The sequence below is a fragment of the Monodelphis domestica genome, chromosome 4 (genome assembly GCF_027887165.1).
Source record: "Monodelphis domestica isolate mMonDom1 chromosome 4, mMonDom1.pri, whole genome shotgun sequence".
In the NCBI taxonomy this organism is placed as follows: domain Eukaryota; kingdom Metazoa; phylum Chordata; class Mammalia; order Didelphimorphia; family Didelphidae; genus Monodelphis; species Monodelphis domestica.
This window is the reverse complement of record NC_077230.1, coordinates 325,055,613-325,076,436: the sequence shown is the minus strand read 5'-3', so window position 1 is coordinate 325,076,436 and position 20,824 is coordinate 325,055,613. Positions and strand designations below refer to the sequence as shown.

Below are 20,824 nucleotides of genomic sequence, written 5' to 3'. Positions count from 1 at the left end.
CATGCCTAAGATCACATTACTAAAAGAAAGTGGCAGATCCAGGGTTGAACCCAGGTCATTTCATACAATATTTCATATCCTTTTCTCAATACTATGTCAGTTATTCCCCCAATACAGTTTTTATCCCTTTATTATGAGGCATATGCTCAGTGTGGAAAATAGGGGCTTTGCTTTGTTTTTTTTTTTGGTATTGTATATCAAAGAAGTAAGGAGGAAGGGTCATAGTTCTCATATTTTATAACTTAAGCTAGTAAGCAGAATCCTTCTCAGCCAATGAGAGAGAAAAACAAACAACTGAACCATGATTCATCACTGCATTCAACAAGGCAAAAACTTGATCAAAACCGTCAAATAATTGTTATGATAAAAAACACCCTATTTTGAATGAGGGTCTAAATTTTAGTACTTCAATTTACATGAAAGGAATTGCAGCTATATGCCATGGTTTTAGATAACACATAATTATAAATGACTAGTGAGCTATGCCCCATCAATGTCAAATACTGCTCAAAGCAAGAATTCTTTAAAATCTTTCCTCATATTTCCTCTTAATAGACTTGGAGCTGATGTTTGGACTGTCATTACTGGACTACTTCCTCACTCCCTTCTCATCCAATGTGGCTTTTTGCCTTAAGGGCATGAATGTATTTGTAGTTCAATACAAAAAGATACAGGTAACAGATTCTCCGAGTTTGTGAGCACCAATAAATCAGAGACAATAGCAAGAATAGGAGCAATTAATCTTGAAGATTAAATACAACTTTCTGTTTTTTTAACTATTCCTAGGAATTCTGAAACTACTGGTTTCTTTGGATTAGTAAACACTGTCATATCTGCCAAGTTACAACTGATGTGGCTTACATCTGAGCTTCTCAATATCAGTGAAATTCGTGAGTCTTGGGTCTGGAAAGTATTTTTTTATTATAGGATTTTTCCTGGACTTCCATTTCTCACCTGAAAAGATAGGGAAATATAGATAGCCTTTAATATCAGAGGTTTCCTATGAGGATTAGGAGGATAAGTATATCATTTCCATATGCTAAGTGTCCACTGTGTGTAATCACTAAATGAAGGAGGAATACAGAAACCTGTCATTGGCAAGAGAAATTACATTTAAGAATATCTTCCAGTAGAGTCTTTACCAAGGCACAGCTCCTAGGACTGATATACAAACTCAGGATATGCTCAGTTTAGAGAGTGATAACAGTATTTCAAATTCTTCAGTAACATAGACAGAATAACAACAGAGCTTAGCATCTAGCTGTTGTTTTTAAGTTGTTTTTCAGTCATATCCATCTCTTCATGGCACCACTTGGGGTTTTCTTAGCAAAGATACTGAAGTAGTTTGTCATTTCCTTCTCCAGATTATTTAATAGATGAATAACTAAGACAGAATTCAGTGGCTTGCCCAGAGCCATACAACTAGTAAGTGTCTGAGGACAGGTTTGAACTTACAAAAATGAGTCTTCCTCACTCTAGGTTATGCACTCTATCCACTATGCCACCTAGCTGCCCATTAGGACCTGGTACATAAACTAGACACCCATTGGTGTGTCAGATATTACCAGATTAAATTTGTGGCATTTGCCCTAGGTACAACATCTCCTAGTTGGGACTCTAAATCACAGTATTTATTCTTCTAATATATTTTAATCATGTTCTTTCTTATGATGGCATAAAGTGTTGTTGTTGTTTTTCAGATTGGGCAATCTACTTTTGTTGTCTCAAAAACTGCCAACAACATTGTCTCATGCCACTGAAATATCAAGCCACCATCAAATGACATTAGCTTTCACTTAAGTAGGCCAAGATAGAAATGGCTTTAAGTGTCCATCATCTAACTAGTTGAATCAGAAAATAAAGGGGTATTTCTTCCTATGAGAACATTCAGAAACATTTAAGAAGAAATAGCAGTCACAATGCCTATTGGGATAGGGTGCTGTGTTTGAGGCTGGGTTCTATGTGAATTCTAGACAACTCCAAAAAGTTTAAAAGAGACATACTGTTCTTTTTCTTTTATAAGTAACATATGCTTTTCACAAGAGAATGAACATGGAAATATGTATTGTATGATAGTACGTATATAGCCTATATCATATTATCTGGTGTCTCGAGGAACAGTGATGAGGGAGAAGAAGGGAGATAATATGGATGGCAACATGTGAAAAAACATTATTATTAAAAATCATTTCTAAATGTCATCTGGAAAAGAAAAGTATAATAATTTTAAATAAGATTACCTGAGGGGAAAGAGCAGTACTGCCTATAACATCATCAGTATACTATCTAAGTACCTGATATAGCCCCAAAAAGCTATATTTTTAAAATATCTTAGGTTGAAATTCAAAGACCTCCAGTATCCGATCTTTACCTTTTAAGAGATAGTTGAATAATTTCAATTCAGCTCAGCAAGAGTTTAGTGAGCTTCTACTATGTGCAAAGCATTCCCTTTACATGTTATGCTTCAATAAAAGTAACTATTTTCCAGCTCCCTGAATATTCTTTTTTTCACTTTCCTGCTTTTCCATCTTTATATATACTGTTCTCTTTAATAGAATACTATATTCTTCAATTGTCCTGACACAATGATATGTGAACAAGAAACCCAATTCAAATACTATTTCCTCCCTGAAGTTGGCTCCAATATTCCCAGGCAGAAATTATCTCCCCCTCTACAGAATCCAGAGAATTTTCTTTTTTTCCTCCATTGGCTCATTATATTTTATAAATCCTTAAAGCTATTTGAGTACCAACATTGTTTCTCTTAGACTGAAAGCTGCTTCAGGGAAATAATTCTCTCACTCTCTTCTAAATACCCTCTAATGTCTGGTATGGTTATTCAAACAAAATAGCCAGTTACAAAGTTCTACTGACTTAATCAAATGAGTGAATAAAAATGAATAATGAATATATTGTGCATGTTCTATCTATGATCTTTTATCTCCTCTTGTATAATGCACATAAGATATTTTAACAACTAAATAGATATAAAACTTCAAATAACTGAATGTTTTTACTCAACATGCATTTTGATACTACACATGATCTTAGTCAAAAGACCAAGAAGCAATCAACATGCATTCTGAGGAATGGAGACAACTGATCAAAAAGAATCTTTTAAACAAACAAAAAAATCTCAATATGAAAACATTGCAGAGAGATGTACTCTCCTCAGAATAACCTCTTTTTTCTCTTCATTCACTACAGGCCATTGATATATTTTTTTTTTCCTTTTGAGACAAAGTAATTCTACCTTTTGGTAGTTCTTCTAAGAGACTTCAAACTGACATAGAAAAATCAAAATGAATGTTACTTCTAATTATTACCTTCTATTTAATTATTCTTAGAGCTCAGACTGAATGAAAAGAGTGATTAGTATTTACATTTAGCTTTGCAGGTACCAATATTGTAAATGGAAGAGCTAGATGCTGCTAGCGACTTAGAAAGGTATCATTTCTTGAAATCATAAAAACTTACCTTCTGTGTGCACAGCAGAAACATAGGTCCAATTGTATCTTTTCACAATGTCTACCATGGCCCGAGCCTGTTGGGCATCTGATGGTACGACTCTCATAAAATATTTGAACAGAGTTTTGTCACTTAAGTCCATGCTTGTGGCTGAATATGCAATCTGAGGTATATTGAAAAGCTGGAGCAAGTTCTGAACCTGGATCGCCACAGAGCTAGATCCAGGGCCAATCACACCAACTATGGGTTTTTTTGAGCGGAATGGGGTGGAAGACCCATCGACACAGCGCACCAAGCCCTCTTCCTCTTCTGAAGAAATAAGGGAATCTCTTATAAACTCTATACTCTGCTCCAAGGCCACAGCAGAATGCCAGCAAGAGTCCCTTATTTCACAGCCTAATGTAATATTAGGCAACAGTGTTGGGTCTGAATTAATCCTCTCCAGGGTGTGGAGCATGGCCTCCACTCTTTGAATGCCATATTGTTCCCTGACCTCTCCACATTTCCTCTCATGGACTTTATCCACAGTGGGTTGGTGGTGAACTGAAAATAAAGCCCCAATGATGATATCACCGGGCATGTGAGCAACTACCCTTCTCTCATTGGACTGTGCAGAAACCAGAAAGCCAGCATTCCTACCAGCATCTTCCTTCAAAAGCAGGATTGCCAGGAACAACAAAAGGACCATTTTAAGAATAAGTTTCAAGCCAACAGAGGTGACATGTTGCAATAAAATATTTTAAAGTTATAGTCAAAGTCTTGAATAAAATGTGTAGAAAATCAGAGACTTAACCATCCATTTCCATCTGTTCTCTAAAGAGCCTCCATAGTCTTCCAGAGAAGCAACTGTGTGGATTCAGATAGAGGATCATAATCTTCATAACCTAAAATGAAAAAAAATAAGTCTTCAGTTAATAATGCATATTATTTTTTGAATCAGATTTTAGTTGCCCATGTCATGGAAATAAAGGCTCAAGGATGACAGTGACATGGAAAATCCAAAAGAACAAATAACTTAGAATCTATATTAATTTATCATTAGGTGATATAGTAGATAATATGTGGCACTTGGTGTCAGAAAGATCTGAGTTTAGATCTAACCTCAGACACTAGCTTTATGTTCTTGGACAAATTGCTTAGCCTTTAATTTCTTGAATTTCCTTATCTCTAAAGTGAAAATAATAATAACAGTACCTTCTCAGAATTTGTTGTAGGAATCAAATGAAATAATTATAAAGTGATTAACATAGTTCCTGATATATAGTAAGTACTATATAAATAATAGCTATTATTATGAGAATTCACTGACATAGGGCAAGGAGAGGAATTCTGAAGTACATATCTATCACATGAAGTGATAGAGGAAGAGAGGAATTGTAGAGATAAAACTATGGCATAGATGATAATAATAATAATATGTAGTCTTCATGGTTTACAAAGTGTTTTCATGAATGTCAGTTTGTTCTGGACAACAACACAAAAGAGAGGCAGAGCAGCTGTTATTAATCCCATTTTTAAGGTGAGGAAACTGAGCAAAGTGAAACAGGTAATTCAGATGCACATGGCCAGTAAGAACATATTTAGGACTCAAATTTAGATTTCTAACTCCAAGTGTATTGATTCTTCCACTACCATATACTGTCAGAAAAACCATACAGTATGTCTCTAAAAAGATATACTACCTAACTGTAATCATTTATTTAATTTTTTTTTTGCTTTCAAGTGTATCACAGAGGACAAAACAGTTCAGGAAAAGGGTGTCTTCTGAAAGCCAGTAAAACTGTTAAATTCTCAGAGGCATTTCAGTCTCGGTTAGGACTAATGTGAACTATATAAAACAGTGTTCAATCTTTAAGAGTATTTCTAATATTATTTAAGGGCTTCTTAAAATTCATGTAATTTAGCCTTGCAGATCAAAACAGAATGACTAGCAATGCTAAAAACATTTAGGTTTAGTTATATCTTCCAAGTCAACAATTTAGATTGGCCAATAATACACTTATCTACATAAGCTTAAATAACAGGGAAGAAGGTAATTTTGCCTCATTTGCAAGGATCCATTGTCATTTCTAAGAGGGGGCTTCCAATTGAGAAATTCACAATATTTAAAGCCATAGTATCAAAAGTTTTGGGTGTACCTAAGCATTAAGTTTGGAATACAGGAACCTGTATATCTATCGTCCTAATTACTATCTTTGTGACATTCATCAATTTTCTTCAACAAATTCAGGGCTTAGTTTCCTAGTCATAGTGAGATGGTTGAACTAGATGATAACTAATGTCCTTTTCTGTTCTAATTCCTGTGCTCTATTGTTCTCTTTTGGCCAACAATTTCAAAAGTATTTGAAATTAGCACTTTACTAAGAAAGGTAGAGAACAATGGTAGTATTTGTTCATAGTGCTAATGGTAACAATTCCACTCCACATACTAATACTATCTTTGGGTCAATCTATATTTCTAGGGGCTTCTCTCTTCCCTTTAAAGCACCAAATGATTTTAACCATATTGACCACACAAAGACAAAAAGGATAACTTCACTAATATATATATATATATATATATATGTTTCTAAATATCCCAATGGTTGGCAATGTGTATACCTGAAATTGACATCAATAAGAAAATATTAAACTTTTAACTTTATATATATATATATATATATATATATAAAGATATATATATATATATATATATATATATAGTGTAGATATGCCAGAAAGAAAAAAAGAAAGAAATTAGACATTTCTTCATACATTTTTCTTAGGCCTTATTTCTTTTTTCCATATGCCTTCCTTTCATATATTTTAGGCCAAATATATTTGCATATGGGTACAGTACTTATTTTAAGACCATGTGAATGATTTCTCAAGCTAAACAGCTGAAGAAAGAAGAGAACACAAGTACCACTGGTTACTTCTGAAGACCTAGTTCATTATTCCAATACACAAACAAAACTCATTCCTATAATATATTTACCAAAAAATTAGTAGATTATCATCTTTATTTATTATATTAAATCTATGAATATAATTAAATAGGAGTATTTTAGGCAAGACTTACAAAACTGACACAGTATGTATGTTAAAATGCAAAAGGACATTCTTTGCTAATATTTTGCATCAAAATATTCCCATTGCATTATTTCATTTCAAGGAAAATGTAGCAATTTTTCACTGTGTGCAAGAAACTACACTAGGTGGTAAAGATAGAAAGACAGAATATGTCAGTCTCTACTCTGAAGAAGTTTTTTTTTTTTTTTCTGCTGAGCATAGGGGGAGGAGTAGATTCAAAAGAAGCAGGAATAATAATGTGCTTTACTGACCTATAGAACCATAGTTTATTTTTTAGGTAACAAATGAAAATACAAAACATACATTTTATTAATACAGGTTTTGAGGCAATACTCTTATTTGGAAGATGAGTGGTGATATATATAGGATTAATAGAAACTTCTCTATTATGTGAAAATAGAACCTATATAATAAATAAATATAATAAAATAGTATAATAGAATAATAGAATAGTAGAAGCAGTACTTGTAAATAGATTTAGATGTTCCAAAATCAAGTCATGTACTATGAAAGCACAGATTTTTAACATGAAAATTTCAAATAGCAATGCCAAGTCATTAGGGCAACCTTTAGTTTTCTCTCTCAGGATCATACTTAATATAAAAATTATGCCAGAAATACTATGATGTTTTTACTAAGATAGTCCCTAGCCAAATTTTTCCATATTGAGAGCACATTATCAATGAAAGTAGGGAAATTTTAGCTACCCTCTTTCACTCTTCTATTCTGTATTTCTTGGTTTATTTCTTTGGTGTCTTAGGTCCACCTATATTAACTTTGCTATCTAGCATACTATTATAGTCATCAAATAGTGAGGTGTTCTAAACCCCTATCTTTGCCTACAACATTGAAAACTTTCTCCTACTTTTCCTTCCTATGCAAATATTATGCAAAATTTAAAGTCATAGAATTGCAAGATCTCAGAGATGCAAACAACTTAAGAAACTATCTAATGCTAGACAAATCTTCATGGGAAATTTTGTCACCACATACCCAACAAATGATTATCCTTCTTTTACTTTAATATTTTAATTGTTGAAGAATCAACAATTACTAAATTCTCCAACCCACTCTCATGTATTTATAACTGTTCATAAAATTTTGGTTCATAAAGCCCAAAGTTTCCTCTTTACAGCTTCCACCCATTTCATCCCTTCATGGCAAAGCTAAAGAAATATAATCTGTCTTCCACATAATAGCACCAGAAATAGCAGAATCCAGTTATCTTATCTCCCTTTAATCTTATCTTCTCCAGACTAAAATCTCCAATTCTTTCAAATCATCTTCATGTAACATGATCACATGATCCTCCCTGTAAACCTTAAAATTTCTTAGACTTATGAATGTTGGAAATTTCCCCATTGGGAAATTTCATACTTGAAAAAATTTCCTACTGATAGTAAGAACTCTATTGGAATATGAAACTCCTTGGCATGGGAGGATCCTTCTCCTCCCTACTTAAGACTACTTTAGGACAGAAACTTTTTGCTAAACAATGGAAAGGGCTTTGACCTATGCTTAAGCATAGAACAGGAAGTTCTTTGAGTTATGATTGATTTTAGAATTGATACAATAGAGATACTTGGAATGACAGAACCAGGTCTTGGAAAATACAATCTCCACCCTACTCAGAGTAACAGGATTTAGGAAGGGCTGCAGCAAAGATCAAGATTTAATTATTTGAGAATATGACCTTCAACAGACATGTGCAAAGGGGGGCAGACCTCTAGGCGGTCCTGGGTTAAGCTAGAGCCACCATTGGCACAGGGGAGACATTGACAGTGATTGGTAGATGTGAGAACTGAGAGGAGGGAACTTAGATTGTTTGCTTAAAGATAGCCGGGTCTGAGGTCTGAGAGGAGGTTTTGCTCTGAGGGAGGCTGAGAGGAGAGAGGTCCTGGAGGGAGAGCTGCTGGAGAGAGGTTTTGCTCTGAAGGATGTCTGAGAGGAGAGAGGTCCTGGGGGAGAGCTGCTGGGGAGGTCTTGAAGGAGGCTGTGGAAGGAGAACTCAGGAGGAGTCAGGAGGAGAATTCTCTGAAAACATTTCTTGAAAGGAGGCTCTCTTGAAGGTGGAGCCTGAGGTTGGCATGAGAAGCCTTACCTAGAGAGATCTTGGGTGAGTGATAAAACCAACTGACTGATTTAACTCTTAGGACTGAGGTCTAGGCCTTATTGGCTTGAGACCCTTCATTCTTATTCCTTTCTTACTTTCTCTCTTTTTCTATTGATTAATCAGTCTATTATAAATTAAATTTCTCTATAAAACCCAGTTGGCTTGGGCATATTCATAAATTGGGAATATATTCCCTGGCGACCATCTTATATTTATATAAACCCAAGACACAGTAGAAAACATATTTCAGCGGTCATAATTGTTATATATTTCCCTTGCTCCCAAACATTTCAATTATCACAGTTTATGGCTCCCACTCTCTTATCTACAACTATTTAATGCTCAAAACTATTTTAAATCTAACATCCCCATCAGGACTGTAATTCTCTTAAAAACGTATTGTAGCTTTTCAATGTCCTCACCAAATTGTGGCACTTAAAACAAGTTACGGTCATAAAAATGCAGGACTTAGCTTTCTGAGAACTAGTCTAGCTAAACATGGAGAAATTCAAAAGTACCAGGTTGAACAATTGATCAATTTCTTGGCAATAGCAACCAAAGAAAGATCACAGAAATACAATAGTATCAGTGTTGGCCCTTTCTATTCCTGCAGTAATTGTTTAAAGGGGAATCAAAGTGTATTAACAATCGTGTTATTTGGGGGAAGCTAGGTGTCTCAATAGAAGAGAGGCAGGCCTAGAGAAGAGAGGACCTGGTTTAAATCTGAACTCAGACCTATCCTAGCTGTGTGATCCTGGGCAAGTCACTTAACCCCCATTACTTATCCCTTACCACTCTTCAGCATTGGAACCAATATACAGTGTTGATTCTAAGACATAAGGTAGAGGTTTTAATTTTTAAAAATCAGATTATTTTTAGATTAACTACAAACTTCAACTAAACTGTGGGATCATGATCTAGTGATGAAAAAGGATACATATTACAAAGTAAAAAATTGCATAATTCTTGATATTTGCTCTTCAAATGAAACTAGAAGAAAGAGTATACAGCTAAATGAAAGGATGGTTACCAGGTTTTTTTCACCTGGGTAAATAAAAGTATTGACAAATTTTAGTAAACCCAAAGGCAAGAAGAAACATATTTTAATGGTATTGTAGTACTTTATTGTGGTACTTTATGTAAACAATTAAAATAATGGTAGCTTACATAATATCTTTTGTAGATGATAAAGAGGTAAGAGAATTCTACAAAGAACAAACACTACAAATTAAATCAATATATACTTTGATATGTAATCATTTTAATACAAAATTATGAAAAAGTGAAAACCTTTAGAAATATGTTGGTAATAGTGAAATGCTATTTTTTCAGATCAAGAAAGGTCAAAGTCTTGTAGACTACAAAGCAACCTCATATCAATATATCATGATTTCTTTCTATACAAAAGGAATCAGAAGGTACCATATAGAGTGAGAACTTCATAATAGAAAAAAGTGAAATTGATTATATTTTTAAAGAAAAGCAACAACTCATTACTGATGTGGGAGTTATTTTAGAATCAGCTGTCATGTATAGTCAGACCACCAATTTGTTAGAGAAAAAAGTAAGTACAAAGCTAGAGGAAAGAAGAAAAATGAGAAAATATATTTGATACAACTAAAACAATTCCTTTCCAATGCAAAGAGGTTATTGATAAACAAAATGAAATATGGAGAGAAGAAAGGAGAAGTTTCAAATAACAAAAATTGCTTAAATATTTTTAACTCAGCTTCTTTAGAATCAATATTGTATATTGGCTCTAAGGAAGAAGAATGGAGTGGGATAGGCAGTGGGGATTAAATTACTTGCCCAGGGTCATGGGCTAGGAAGTATCTGATGCCAGATTTTTACCTAAGACTTTCCATTTCTAGGCCTGGCTCTCAATATTCTCAGCCACCTAGCTACCCCAAATATGGGGTATATGTAAATCAATTGCTACAACAAGAGGAAGCAAAAAAAAAATTTAATGCCTTAGTCAACAAAGATAATTACTTGCAAAGAAAAGAGTCATTAAAGGTAAGGACAACATTGATTTAGAATATAAAATCATTTGTAACTAAGAGAAGGATGATGGAAAAGTAGAAGCAATATGACATAATAAAGTACTGTCTCTTCCTGGAAAACTTCCCAACTTTTTTGAATCAATATCTTACTTGATTTCCCAGGCAATGGCACCCTATTCTACAATGAATCCTGAAATTCACTCTCCTATAGGGCATTCGGAGTACTCTATCTAACAATCCTTTCCTTCTCTATCAAAACCCCTAAAATGACATGGCAATTGCCTTCCTAGGTTTCCACATTTTCTAATTCATGCTACTGAAGTCTTATTATTCAGAATTAATATCCAAATGTTAGTGTGCTATATCTCCATCTTAACCTCAAGAAGAAGAAAAAATGTCAATAATATTTTAAATGCTATATTTTTAGAAAAGAAAGGGACATGGCTTCTAAAATAATTGGATAATTGAAGTTACACAGTAAAACTCCATTCAGCCTCCAAATGAAGATATATATATATATACACATATATAATGAGATTCTATTGAATATATGTATTCAATAGAATCTCATTCCCATTCTCCTGGATTGCCTAGTGATCTGTAGGATCCCAAAACTCTGCCTTTATTTCTCTTATGATATAATAAAGTATTTAAAACTTCATATTGATTAATTTTCACATAAAAATATTATTTATGTGAAATTGGCTCTATTTTCTTGCTATATAATTTATTTTTGAATGATGTATAATTCTTTCATACCATATTCCAATAATAAATCACACTGATAGTTTGATAAATTTGTTTTCTTATTCATATAGATACTTCCTCAAACAATCTCCATCAACGTGTCTTCTCCCTATGCACCTATGTCCTAGAATCTTCCACAGAGGAGCCACTCATCATACTGAGAAGGTAAATCTTCTTTGTTTTTCTTGCTGTTGCATGTAAATCAATTGAGCATATGGCCTGTCCTTCAGTTATACATAATACTGGTAACATTCCCAGGTCATAGCCTTTACTACTCAGATATCTTCCATGAGATAAATTATGCCATTTCTTTACACAGTTCTTGGTTGGTAATATTGAACCTCACTGCAATCCATGATGAGCCTTTCTATTGCCTTTTATGCAAATTAGAACTTTAATACATCAAAAATTTATTTTTGCTATGATTTATGTCCATATAATATCACCAATAGAATACTATTTTTAAGGTGGATTTTTCAGGGATCTTGGGATTATTTCAAACACTGCATAGTTTTGAAAAATAAATTCATCCTATTTTCCTTTCCTTTTCTCCTTATTCTTTATATTTACATTTCTTAAAAGTTTTCTTCACATGAAATGCTATTCTTCCACCATATTTGTTTAATGTGTTCTTTTGAAACAAAGTTTATCTTCCATTAGCATCTTCTGATCAGGAATCTTAGCCCATTTAGTTCCAATTATAGATATGAAGAGATATTTAAATCTCTGAATTAAACAAATACATAAAATTTGAAAAGTTCATTTTTAAAATTAGACTGTAAATTTCTTGAGCAGAGGGGCTTTCTTTGATTTTGCACTGGTATCCCTAGCATTTAACAATTGGTAAGTATATAATAAATTCCTTTTTAAGTATTTATTCTTTTATTCATTAATTATATAATAGTATGTTATGATCTATGAATATTTTCATCATTTATTCTCCTCTTCCTACTCATTTTATTATGAATTCTATTTAATACATTCAATATTGGGTTATACAGTTCATGTTCTCCATGATATATAATGTATAGGAAATATCTTAGCATTCTCCTACCTCCATTTTTGATGTAAAGCTCTCCAAATCACATTTTGAACTTGATAAATCAGATTATGAAATAAGCAACATAAACACACAGTGCATAGTTTAATAACTATTCTGAACCCCATTTAGGATAGTCTTGGTAAAGCATTAGACAAATAAATGGGAAAGAATAATTTATATGGCAAAAATAATTCCCTGCTCCCACAGCCAGGGAAGAAAGTAATCTACACATAGTTATAAAGAATGAATAATAATCCAGATTTGGGGTTTCTGAATTGTATCATCTGTCAGTTACAAATAATATATTTGAATACATATTTCTAGCTTTAAATATGAGGTAGACTTTCAGTTTATCATTTATTTGTATGTGGCATTTTGGATTAAGTTCTGATTTCCAGAAGCGTTATGGTATTTTCTCAGCAACATATTACAGTTTCTAAATTATGAAATAGGTTATTTTTAGCTCATAGGGAGGCAATTGATTCATCCCCCTGATATGTACAAAGCAGTTCAGATCATGTATTTTCTATATTTAACTTGTATATTTATAAATGTATATAAATATACAAATACAATTTATATTTATATAAGTAAAAGTCATCATACACAACAATCAATGATCAGAAAGTTGTGTTTTTCAATATCCATCATACTGGTGATCTTCCAGTTTGGGACCCTTAAATAATTAAATAACCATACCATGTACCTCAGGAAATAAATATTGAAATGATTTTCTTTGTCTGAGCGCTGCCCTGATCACAATGAGACAGAGGTGCATGAGTATGTGTGTGTGTATGTGTGTGTGTGTGCATAATCATCTTTGTATGCCACTGATGTATGTTCCTCAAAGCAAGTGCACACAACAGATAAGAGACTCTGTGTGGGCAATGATACAAGAGCTTTACAAGCTGAAATAAAGCAAAATTATTGGGCATATCTGAGGCACACATTTGTGACCTTGTTAGCAAGCCTAACAGCTATGTATGTGCATAGGAAAAGGAAAGATAATTTTCACTGAAAATGTGTTACCAAAAAGGGCAATAAAGCAATACTATGTAGAAATAATATCTTCAATTTCCTATATTAATAAAAATTCCTAATAATAGAATTAAACCCACTAAGTTGATGTAAATCATTTAAAGAAGTTGTTTAATAGTCAATGAACAATAAAAATAGACCATTTTAGCAAAGCAATAAAAAGGATGAAATTCAGGTTATCTAGTCCAATTTAATTATTGAGCACTATTTCTACCCACAATGCAGACTTATACTTCTTTCTCACTGCTCCTTGTACACCTATAAAGATAACATACTGTATCTAGTTCAGTTAAGTAAGCAATTATTAATCACTTACCACACGTAGAAGACAATGATAGGTTTTGTGAAAAAAATAAAAGAGAAAATAATGTGTGTGTTTAAAATTGAATACTCCAGTTTCATTAGTGTTCAGGGTTTTGGAGAGGACAGTAATGTAAAGTAAATTCAACAAGAACTTATTATAGTGTTCCAGGAACTGTGAAAAAGAGTGAAGATAAAAACAAAATCCCAAATCATAATGCAATGGTAAAGACAACAAGCATAATTTGGATTAAAATTTTAAAAATCCTGGGAATGGGAGGTGGAGAAAGCAACTAATATTAAGTGTGATCCAGAAAGATTTCTTCAAAAAGCGGGATTTTTATTGCGACCAGAATAAATCCAGGAAAGCCAAGAGAAGGTTATATGGGGGGATAAAATCCCACATGTTTGGCAAAGTCAGTGAAAAATGATAAAGTACCTTTTTTGAGGCAAGAAAAGAGATCACGGTCACTGGGTTAGTGAGTTCTTGTACAGAAGTAAAGTGAAAGACTATAAATATATAAGTGGGTCAGAAGGACTTTAAAAGTGAAACAAAGGATTTTTATATTTGATCTTAGAGGTATGGGAAGTCATTGGAATATAATGATAAGGGGGATTGACATTGTCATACCTGTTTTAGGAGGTTTGATTTGATATCTGAATAAAGGATGAACTAAAATGAGGAAGAGTTCAAGCAAAGATGATCACCAGAAACCTATAGGGCAAGCTTGAGATTATGAGATCCTGCACCAGATTGCTGGCAATGTCAGAAAAGAAAAGAAAAGAAGGTACACATAAGAAAAGTCTTATATGCCATGCAAGTGAAATTCAGAACATATGGCAATTGATGGGATATGGGAAGAAGATGAAATAAATTAAGTTTGAGAATAGCATCTAGGTTGTGAGCTTGAGTGATTGGGAAGATGATGGTGCCCCTCACCAGTAAAAAAGAAATTCCTGATGCAAACCTGAGATGCAGAAATTAAACATAGCAGTGAAAGATATGAATAAGCAAGTAAACATGAATGAACAATGATAAAGGATTAAACAAGGATGAACATCTTATATTCAAATATGGGAAGATATTTGTCCCCTGTGAACCTTATCATCATCAGGGTTTATAGAAGAAGTTAATTGGACAGTGCCTAGTGGTGGTTCTCACACTGTTAGAGCATAAGTGGATGGAGCCTCAAAGGCTCAGATCAGGGGCCAAAAGTTTCTTAGGTAAGAGTGAGAAATAAAAGACCAGACAGATAAGAATCCTTTGGGGTCAGAAGGCCTGCAGAGCTGGTAGCTACTGCCAACCAAGATTATTGAATAGGAGAAGTGTTTGTAAAGAAAAAAACACAGGAATGAAGGAGCAGGGGGAGAGTGAGTACATGAGGGGTTCAGCAAGTTCATGGTTAAATGGGTACAACAACATATTCTTTCTCAAGATTGTTTTTCCGGCCATCTGTGCCACTTGCTAAGATATTTAGTCTACTGGGGTGGGGGAGGTATTCACATTCCAATCTTTGTCCTTAGACCTAGAGTATTATTTCCAAAGTTTGGACCTTTGCCTAATTTCTTAGGCCCCAAACTTGGTTAGTCTCTGTCATCACACATCTTGATAGTTTTGAGAAAAGTATTAGAAAAAAGAACAATCCACTGGAGAGGGAAAGGTCTCTCATATAATCAGAATGCACAAGTAGATATCTCTAAAAATGAGGAATAGGTAGGTGGGAGCTACTACCACCTTAAGTGGGAATAGTAATTCTTTCTATTTAGTAGATCTTCATTATCAAGATTATCCACAAATCAAAGATAATAGTAAAGGCAACTTTACATTTTCACAAATTTAGGGTAAAGTTCTGCTTTAGAATATGGTTAAATTGATCCCCAAAAGTTGAAGTCCTCTATCTCTATCTCTATGGAATATTTTTAAAATATTGAATGTAAACAATTCAGAAAACTATGGGAATATTATTTGTATGTCCCAATATATATATAAAGAAATAAGCAAAAACAAAAGAACAATCTATAAAATGGCTATAATAATTGAAATAAAGATGTTCTTTCTAAAAAAGGAATTACATATAAACACAAAAATTAATCTCAGTCCATGGAATACAAATCCTTTTTCCCAGGAGAGAGATGAGAAATTATAGAGGTGGAATCTTCTATACAATGAAAGCTATGATCACTATGGTATTTTTCTGAAGGTTTTCTTTATTATAAGGAAAATTCCTTGGGGGTGGAGTTACACATCTAGCAATGGTTATCATATAAACTGAAGGAATTATTAAACAAACATATGTACATATTCATATATATTAATGTATATATTTATGATTTATTTTTCTTCCTCCTGAGATCTAAGGTAATTTCAGAATTCCTCACACCCTTATGTTTCCTTATAGCTCATTTTATGACTCCTTCCCCTCTGATGATTTTTATCTGAGTTATAGATCTCAATGGCATCCTGGTAACCCCCCCATATTGGGTAATTCATGATTGATTCACCAGCCCTGTGGACCCATAATCTAATCTAATTAATCTAATTAATTTAACCCAAATAATATCTTCCCAAAAAAACAATATTATCATGAAAACAATACTTTTCTTAAGAATTTCTTAAGGATTCAGCCAATAATGCATATTTTGTAAGAATAGCCCTGGTTTTGTTATCTTCTCAAACATTTTGCACCATATCTCTTTTAAGGGGTTCAAATTTAAGATAATGCATGAAAGTGACTGTTTCAAGAATTGTTTCCATGTACCCCCAAAAATCAGAATGATGCCTTTTGATAAATTGCTCTTTTAACATATTTTAAATGTATCATTCAAATATATCCATAAATAAAATATAAGAATTCTGCAGAATGGAGTAACTTTCAATAGTCATTAAGTACTAGATTATTCAAAGTCACTGCAAATCTTAAAATTATGGAATTAAAAAGACAAGCATCATAAACTTCCTTTGCCCTTCTTTAAGGAAAGGACTTTAAAGAACTTAACTGCATTTCTGTAAATGAAAACAAATTAAACTTCTAGTTTTTAAAATTATTCTTCTGAAAAATATTATGAATGCAAATAGGTTTTGCTATAATACAGTACCCAGTGTCATTATGGTGATTAGGTTTTCAGGGTTTTCTTATAACACTTATGGCACATAACAAGAGCTATGGAGTATATTTTTTTTAACTACGGGTAGAAAAGGGAGGGAATAGTTTTCATTGTTTTGTTCTTTTCTCTTCGATATCCAATCCTTATAATATAAAAAAGCACTAGATCTACATAAAATTTATACTTTAATTTTAATAAAGTATTCTTTTCTATTTTCCAGATAATTTTACTTTAATATAAGTTCATAGATACAACTAATTTGGTAGTTTGATTAGATACCTGTGGTGCAGTGGGATGAAATTGATAGTTTGCATTAAGTATGTTGGGTTCATGTAACATTGTGTTTCAAATATGGTATGTTTACTGGTAACAATCATTTAATTTTCTGAACCTCAATTCTCCTTTGTAAAATTGAAGCCATAATTCTTTGGCTACCTACCTTGAAAGATCCTTATCAGAATCAAATGAAACCTTGTAAGTAAAAAGCAAAATAACTCAAATATTTTCATTTTATGAACTGTTAGTATTTTATACATATATTAAATACTATTTAAAATTTATTAACAAATGAAAAAACATGCTGTCTTTTGCAAGATAAGGCATGTAATAATTATTTAATTAATGTTTAATAAAAGAAAAAAGAAGTTTTCCTTTCTTCAGACCCCAAAACCAGTAGGTGTCTGCTGAATTAGTTTGTGCCCCGTGTGCTTGGATCCATCATATATTGCTTTTTGGAGGTCATACTAATTCTTTGACAAAGTACTATAAAAACAGTTTATATTTGTACATCCCTTGGAGATTTATTACATGTTTTTTGTTTATTCTTTTTCCTTTAACACTCCCCTGACATTAACAGTACAAGAATTATAGTTCCCATTTTATAGATGAGTAAACTGAGCCTTAGAGTGGTTAAGTGACTGGACCACAGTTATGTTCAAAGATACTTCTCTCTAAAAATTCAGTATTCTTTCCACTATACCATGTTATTTATGAAAATCTATAAATATATTTTCTAAATATGGTGTTGAGCAAAAGAGTTTTTAGCATAACAAGTAATGTACCAAATGAAATTAGCCATTACATTAGTTACAGGGCTCATCCTAATAGATCAAAGGACACTAGAAATTTAAAGTACAGAAAACAGCACATCATGAAAATTCAGTTTATATGTATTTGAAGATGTGTCATAAACAGGCATAAAAGTATATACATATGACTTGGATAATAATTGAATGAGCCAAAATATTTCTAAATGTGTCTTTAATATTTATTATTAAGATCCATATTTTATACTTATGAATACACCAGACACAGCAGATAATGATTGCAAAAATGGACTTTTCCCCTTGACTGGATTTATCCAATATTGGCTTTTCCATAGCAATCAACTACTGTTTCATTTCCACTTAGGTTATCCTATATCAAATTCCTGGAATATTCATCAAAGAAAGCTAAGTGATACTCTTTATAAAGCCATCATAGCTTTCTGAAAAGACAAAATAGTATTAAAAGTCTGTTATCAATCAAACCCTTTAGATATTGAAAAAATAAATATTTAATGTAATGTAAATATTTCTCTCTATCATATTTGTAATTATGACTTCTAAAAAATAAGCTTCTGACTGAAAATTCAAAAATTGATCTAGTATTCTTGCTTTATAGATAAAATATCCACCTTTGAGGGAAGACCTCAATTTTGTGTTTTAAGTTTTCAGTCCATACTTTAATGTGCAGTATAGTACATACAGCCAAAGTCTGCAATGAAAGGGAAGTAGACAATTGTAATACACACACACACACACACACACACACACACACAGGATTAAAAGTGAGAGAGACGACTGGGGAAAAGTTAAGATGTATACTAGGCAAAAAAGAAACATAAATTTTGGTAATATCACACAGCAAAAATTCTCTCTTGGGGTGCCTGAACAACATCTGCTAAAATATTTCAAGGCAACTGATCCTTCAGTTGAAGATCCTCTTTTCTGAAAGGAAGCTCCATCCTAGACTATATATTTATAACTTGAGTGGAAATTTCTAGGAAGGATTTTGTATTTTGGGGTCGCTGTTCTGTTTGTATTTTATCAGAGGCAGGTTAGCTAGAGAATATTTTTTTTTCTGTTTGAAACTCTCCCTTAATTACTAAAGGAGAGATTCACCCAGGGAGCTGTCCGATGTTCTGAATAGCCTGCTTGCAATAAAAGAGAGACTTGGAATGAGACTCCAGGGCCAATCTAGAAAACAAATGTCAGAAATCCACACTATAGACCCTTGCTTTTAAATAGTAATGATACTTTTTCTATTTTTACAGAAATAGACATACCTGAATTTTTAAAAATCTAAGGATTTTTGTAAAATGGGGGGGGGTGATTTTCCTTCACAAAAGTTTGACGTGTGTGTCTGTGTGCGAGGTGGGGGGGGGGGAGGGAGAGAGACAGATAGACAGACAGACAGAGACAGAGACAGAGACAGAGACAGAGACAGAGACAGAGACAGCACAGAAGAAAAGAGAAGAGGAGAGGAAAGGGGAAGAGATTTAAAAGAAAAGTAAAGAGAATACCCTGAAGAATATGGTGAATTCTGTCATCAAGAATTTTGGAGAAGAAAAGTAGTTTGGCTATAAAGATGGTGGCAATTTGTTTGTCCTGGATCCTATCCAAGCCTCTCAGGAGGTATCTCTAAAATGATACAAAATAAACATTGAAGAAGGAGGTAAAGTGCTGTATTTTAAAATGTCAGAAAAACATAAGTGATGATAGCTAGGAAGACTCTAAAGATCCTTCTTTTTATATGTGAAGAGTGTTCTGGTCACATCACAGTGCCCTCTTGGGGTGCTTACATATATATGGATAAGGGAGACAGGCTCCATACCAGATCTTGATCATTCAAAACAATGAGAGACTAGGGGAAAAATCTGGGGAGGGGGGGGTGTCCAAAACGGCATATTTCCTTTTATCCGTGCAAAGCAAAGGAACAGATACTTTCTGTCTCCTCTGCCATTAAATTTCAGTTCAAATAAAGTAGCATTATACTTAAAACATTGTCATAAAAAGGCTTTTTATCCTCTCCTCTTTTCTTTAAAGACCACAGGGACCCTATGGAAGACAGCAAGGAAACTGGAAACCTTATCACAATCGAATGGTTTTAGAAAAGCGATGTTTTAAAATTCTCTAGAACCCATCACTGACCCTTATCCCAAATGTAAAAATTGCTCTATCCACTCCTTTAATACTTTGTTCCACCTGGCCTCGACTACATCCTTAGTTTTCTTCCCGGACTTCTCTCAGTCTCAGCTGAGCTGCAGCCTCTTTTGCTCTGTGGTGTGCATGCTGCATGCTATCTCTCCAGAATCAGCACCATTGTTGTTATTGTTATTGTTTGTAAATGATAAAATGCGTAGAGGGACTTCAGTAGAGAAACCAGGAGAGACAGGAAGGAGCAGGAAGGCACCTAGGAGTGTGGGAGAGGGATAATGGGGAATATACCCAGCCATAAGGTGAAAGAGCCAGCTCATCAAGATATGCTTTCAGCATTGCTCACAGCCTCTCTACTTCCTGCATTGAGCTGCTACTGCCACTTCCGAGGGATTCTATTTGGGGGGTGAATCTCCCTTCTCTTCCTTCTTTCCCTTTGAGTTTCCCTTACTTAATACTTGAAATTGGATGGACCTAGTTTGTCTTACTAGACTAGTGCTATCCTCAAAGGTGTTGAGGGAGAACCTGGGTCTGGGTCTATATTCATTCCCCTGCCCCCACTTCACCCATTTACTCTTTGCCACTTTCCCCCCTATCGATGAGTTTGCATTGTTTTCCCCTCAACAGGCATAGGGAAGAATGTCAAGAGGTGGTGGAAGGAGGCAAACTCTGCAACCCCTCATGCCCGCAACCCCCTTGTCTTGATCACCTAACACAAGCTCTTAGTAACATCTCACCA

The 20,824-nt window shown here is 33.6% G+C and overlaps 1 protein-coding gene across 6 annotated transcripts in view; it reads right to left on the bottom strand.

Moving 5' to 3' along the window:
* GRM5 (glutamate metabotropic receptor 5) overlaps positions 1 to 20,824 on the bottom strand; it is a 705,122-nt gene that overhangs the window by 681,406 nt on the left and 2,892 nt on the right. For all 6 annotated transcript variants that reach the window (XM_056794885.1, XM_003340952.4, XM_056794883.1 and 3 more), the window contains exon 2: positions 3,478 to 4,352. In XM_056794885.1, coding sequence (XP_056650863.1) covers positions 3,478 to 4,156 — 679 coding nt within the window. In that variant the 5' untranslated portion in view covers positions 4,157 to 4,352. The remainder of the gene's footprint in view (positions 1 to 3,477; positions 4,353 to 20,824) is intronic.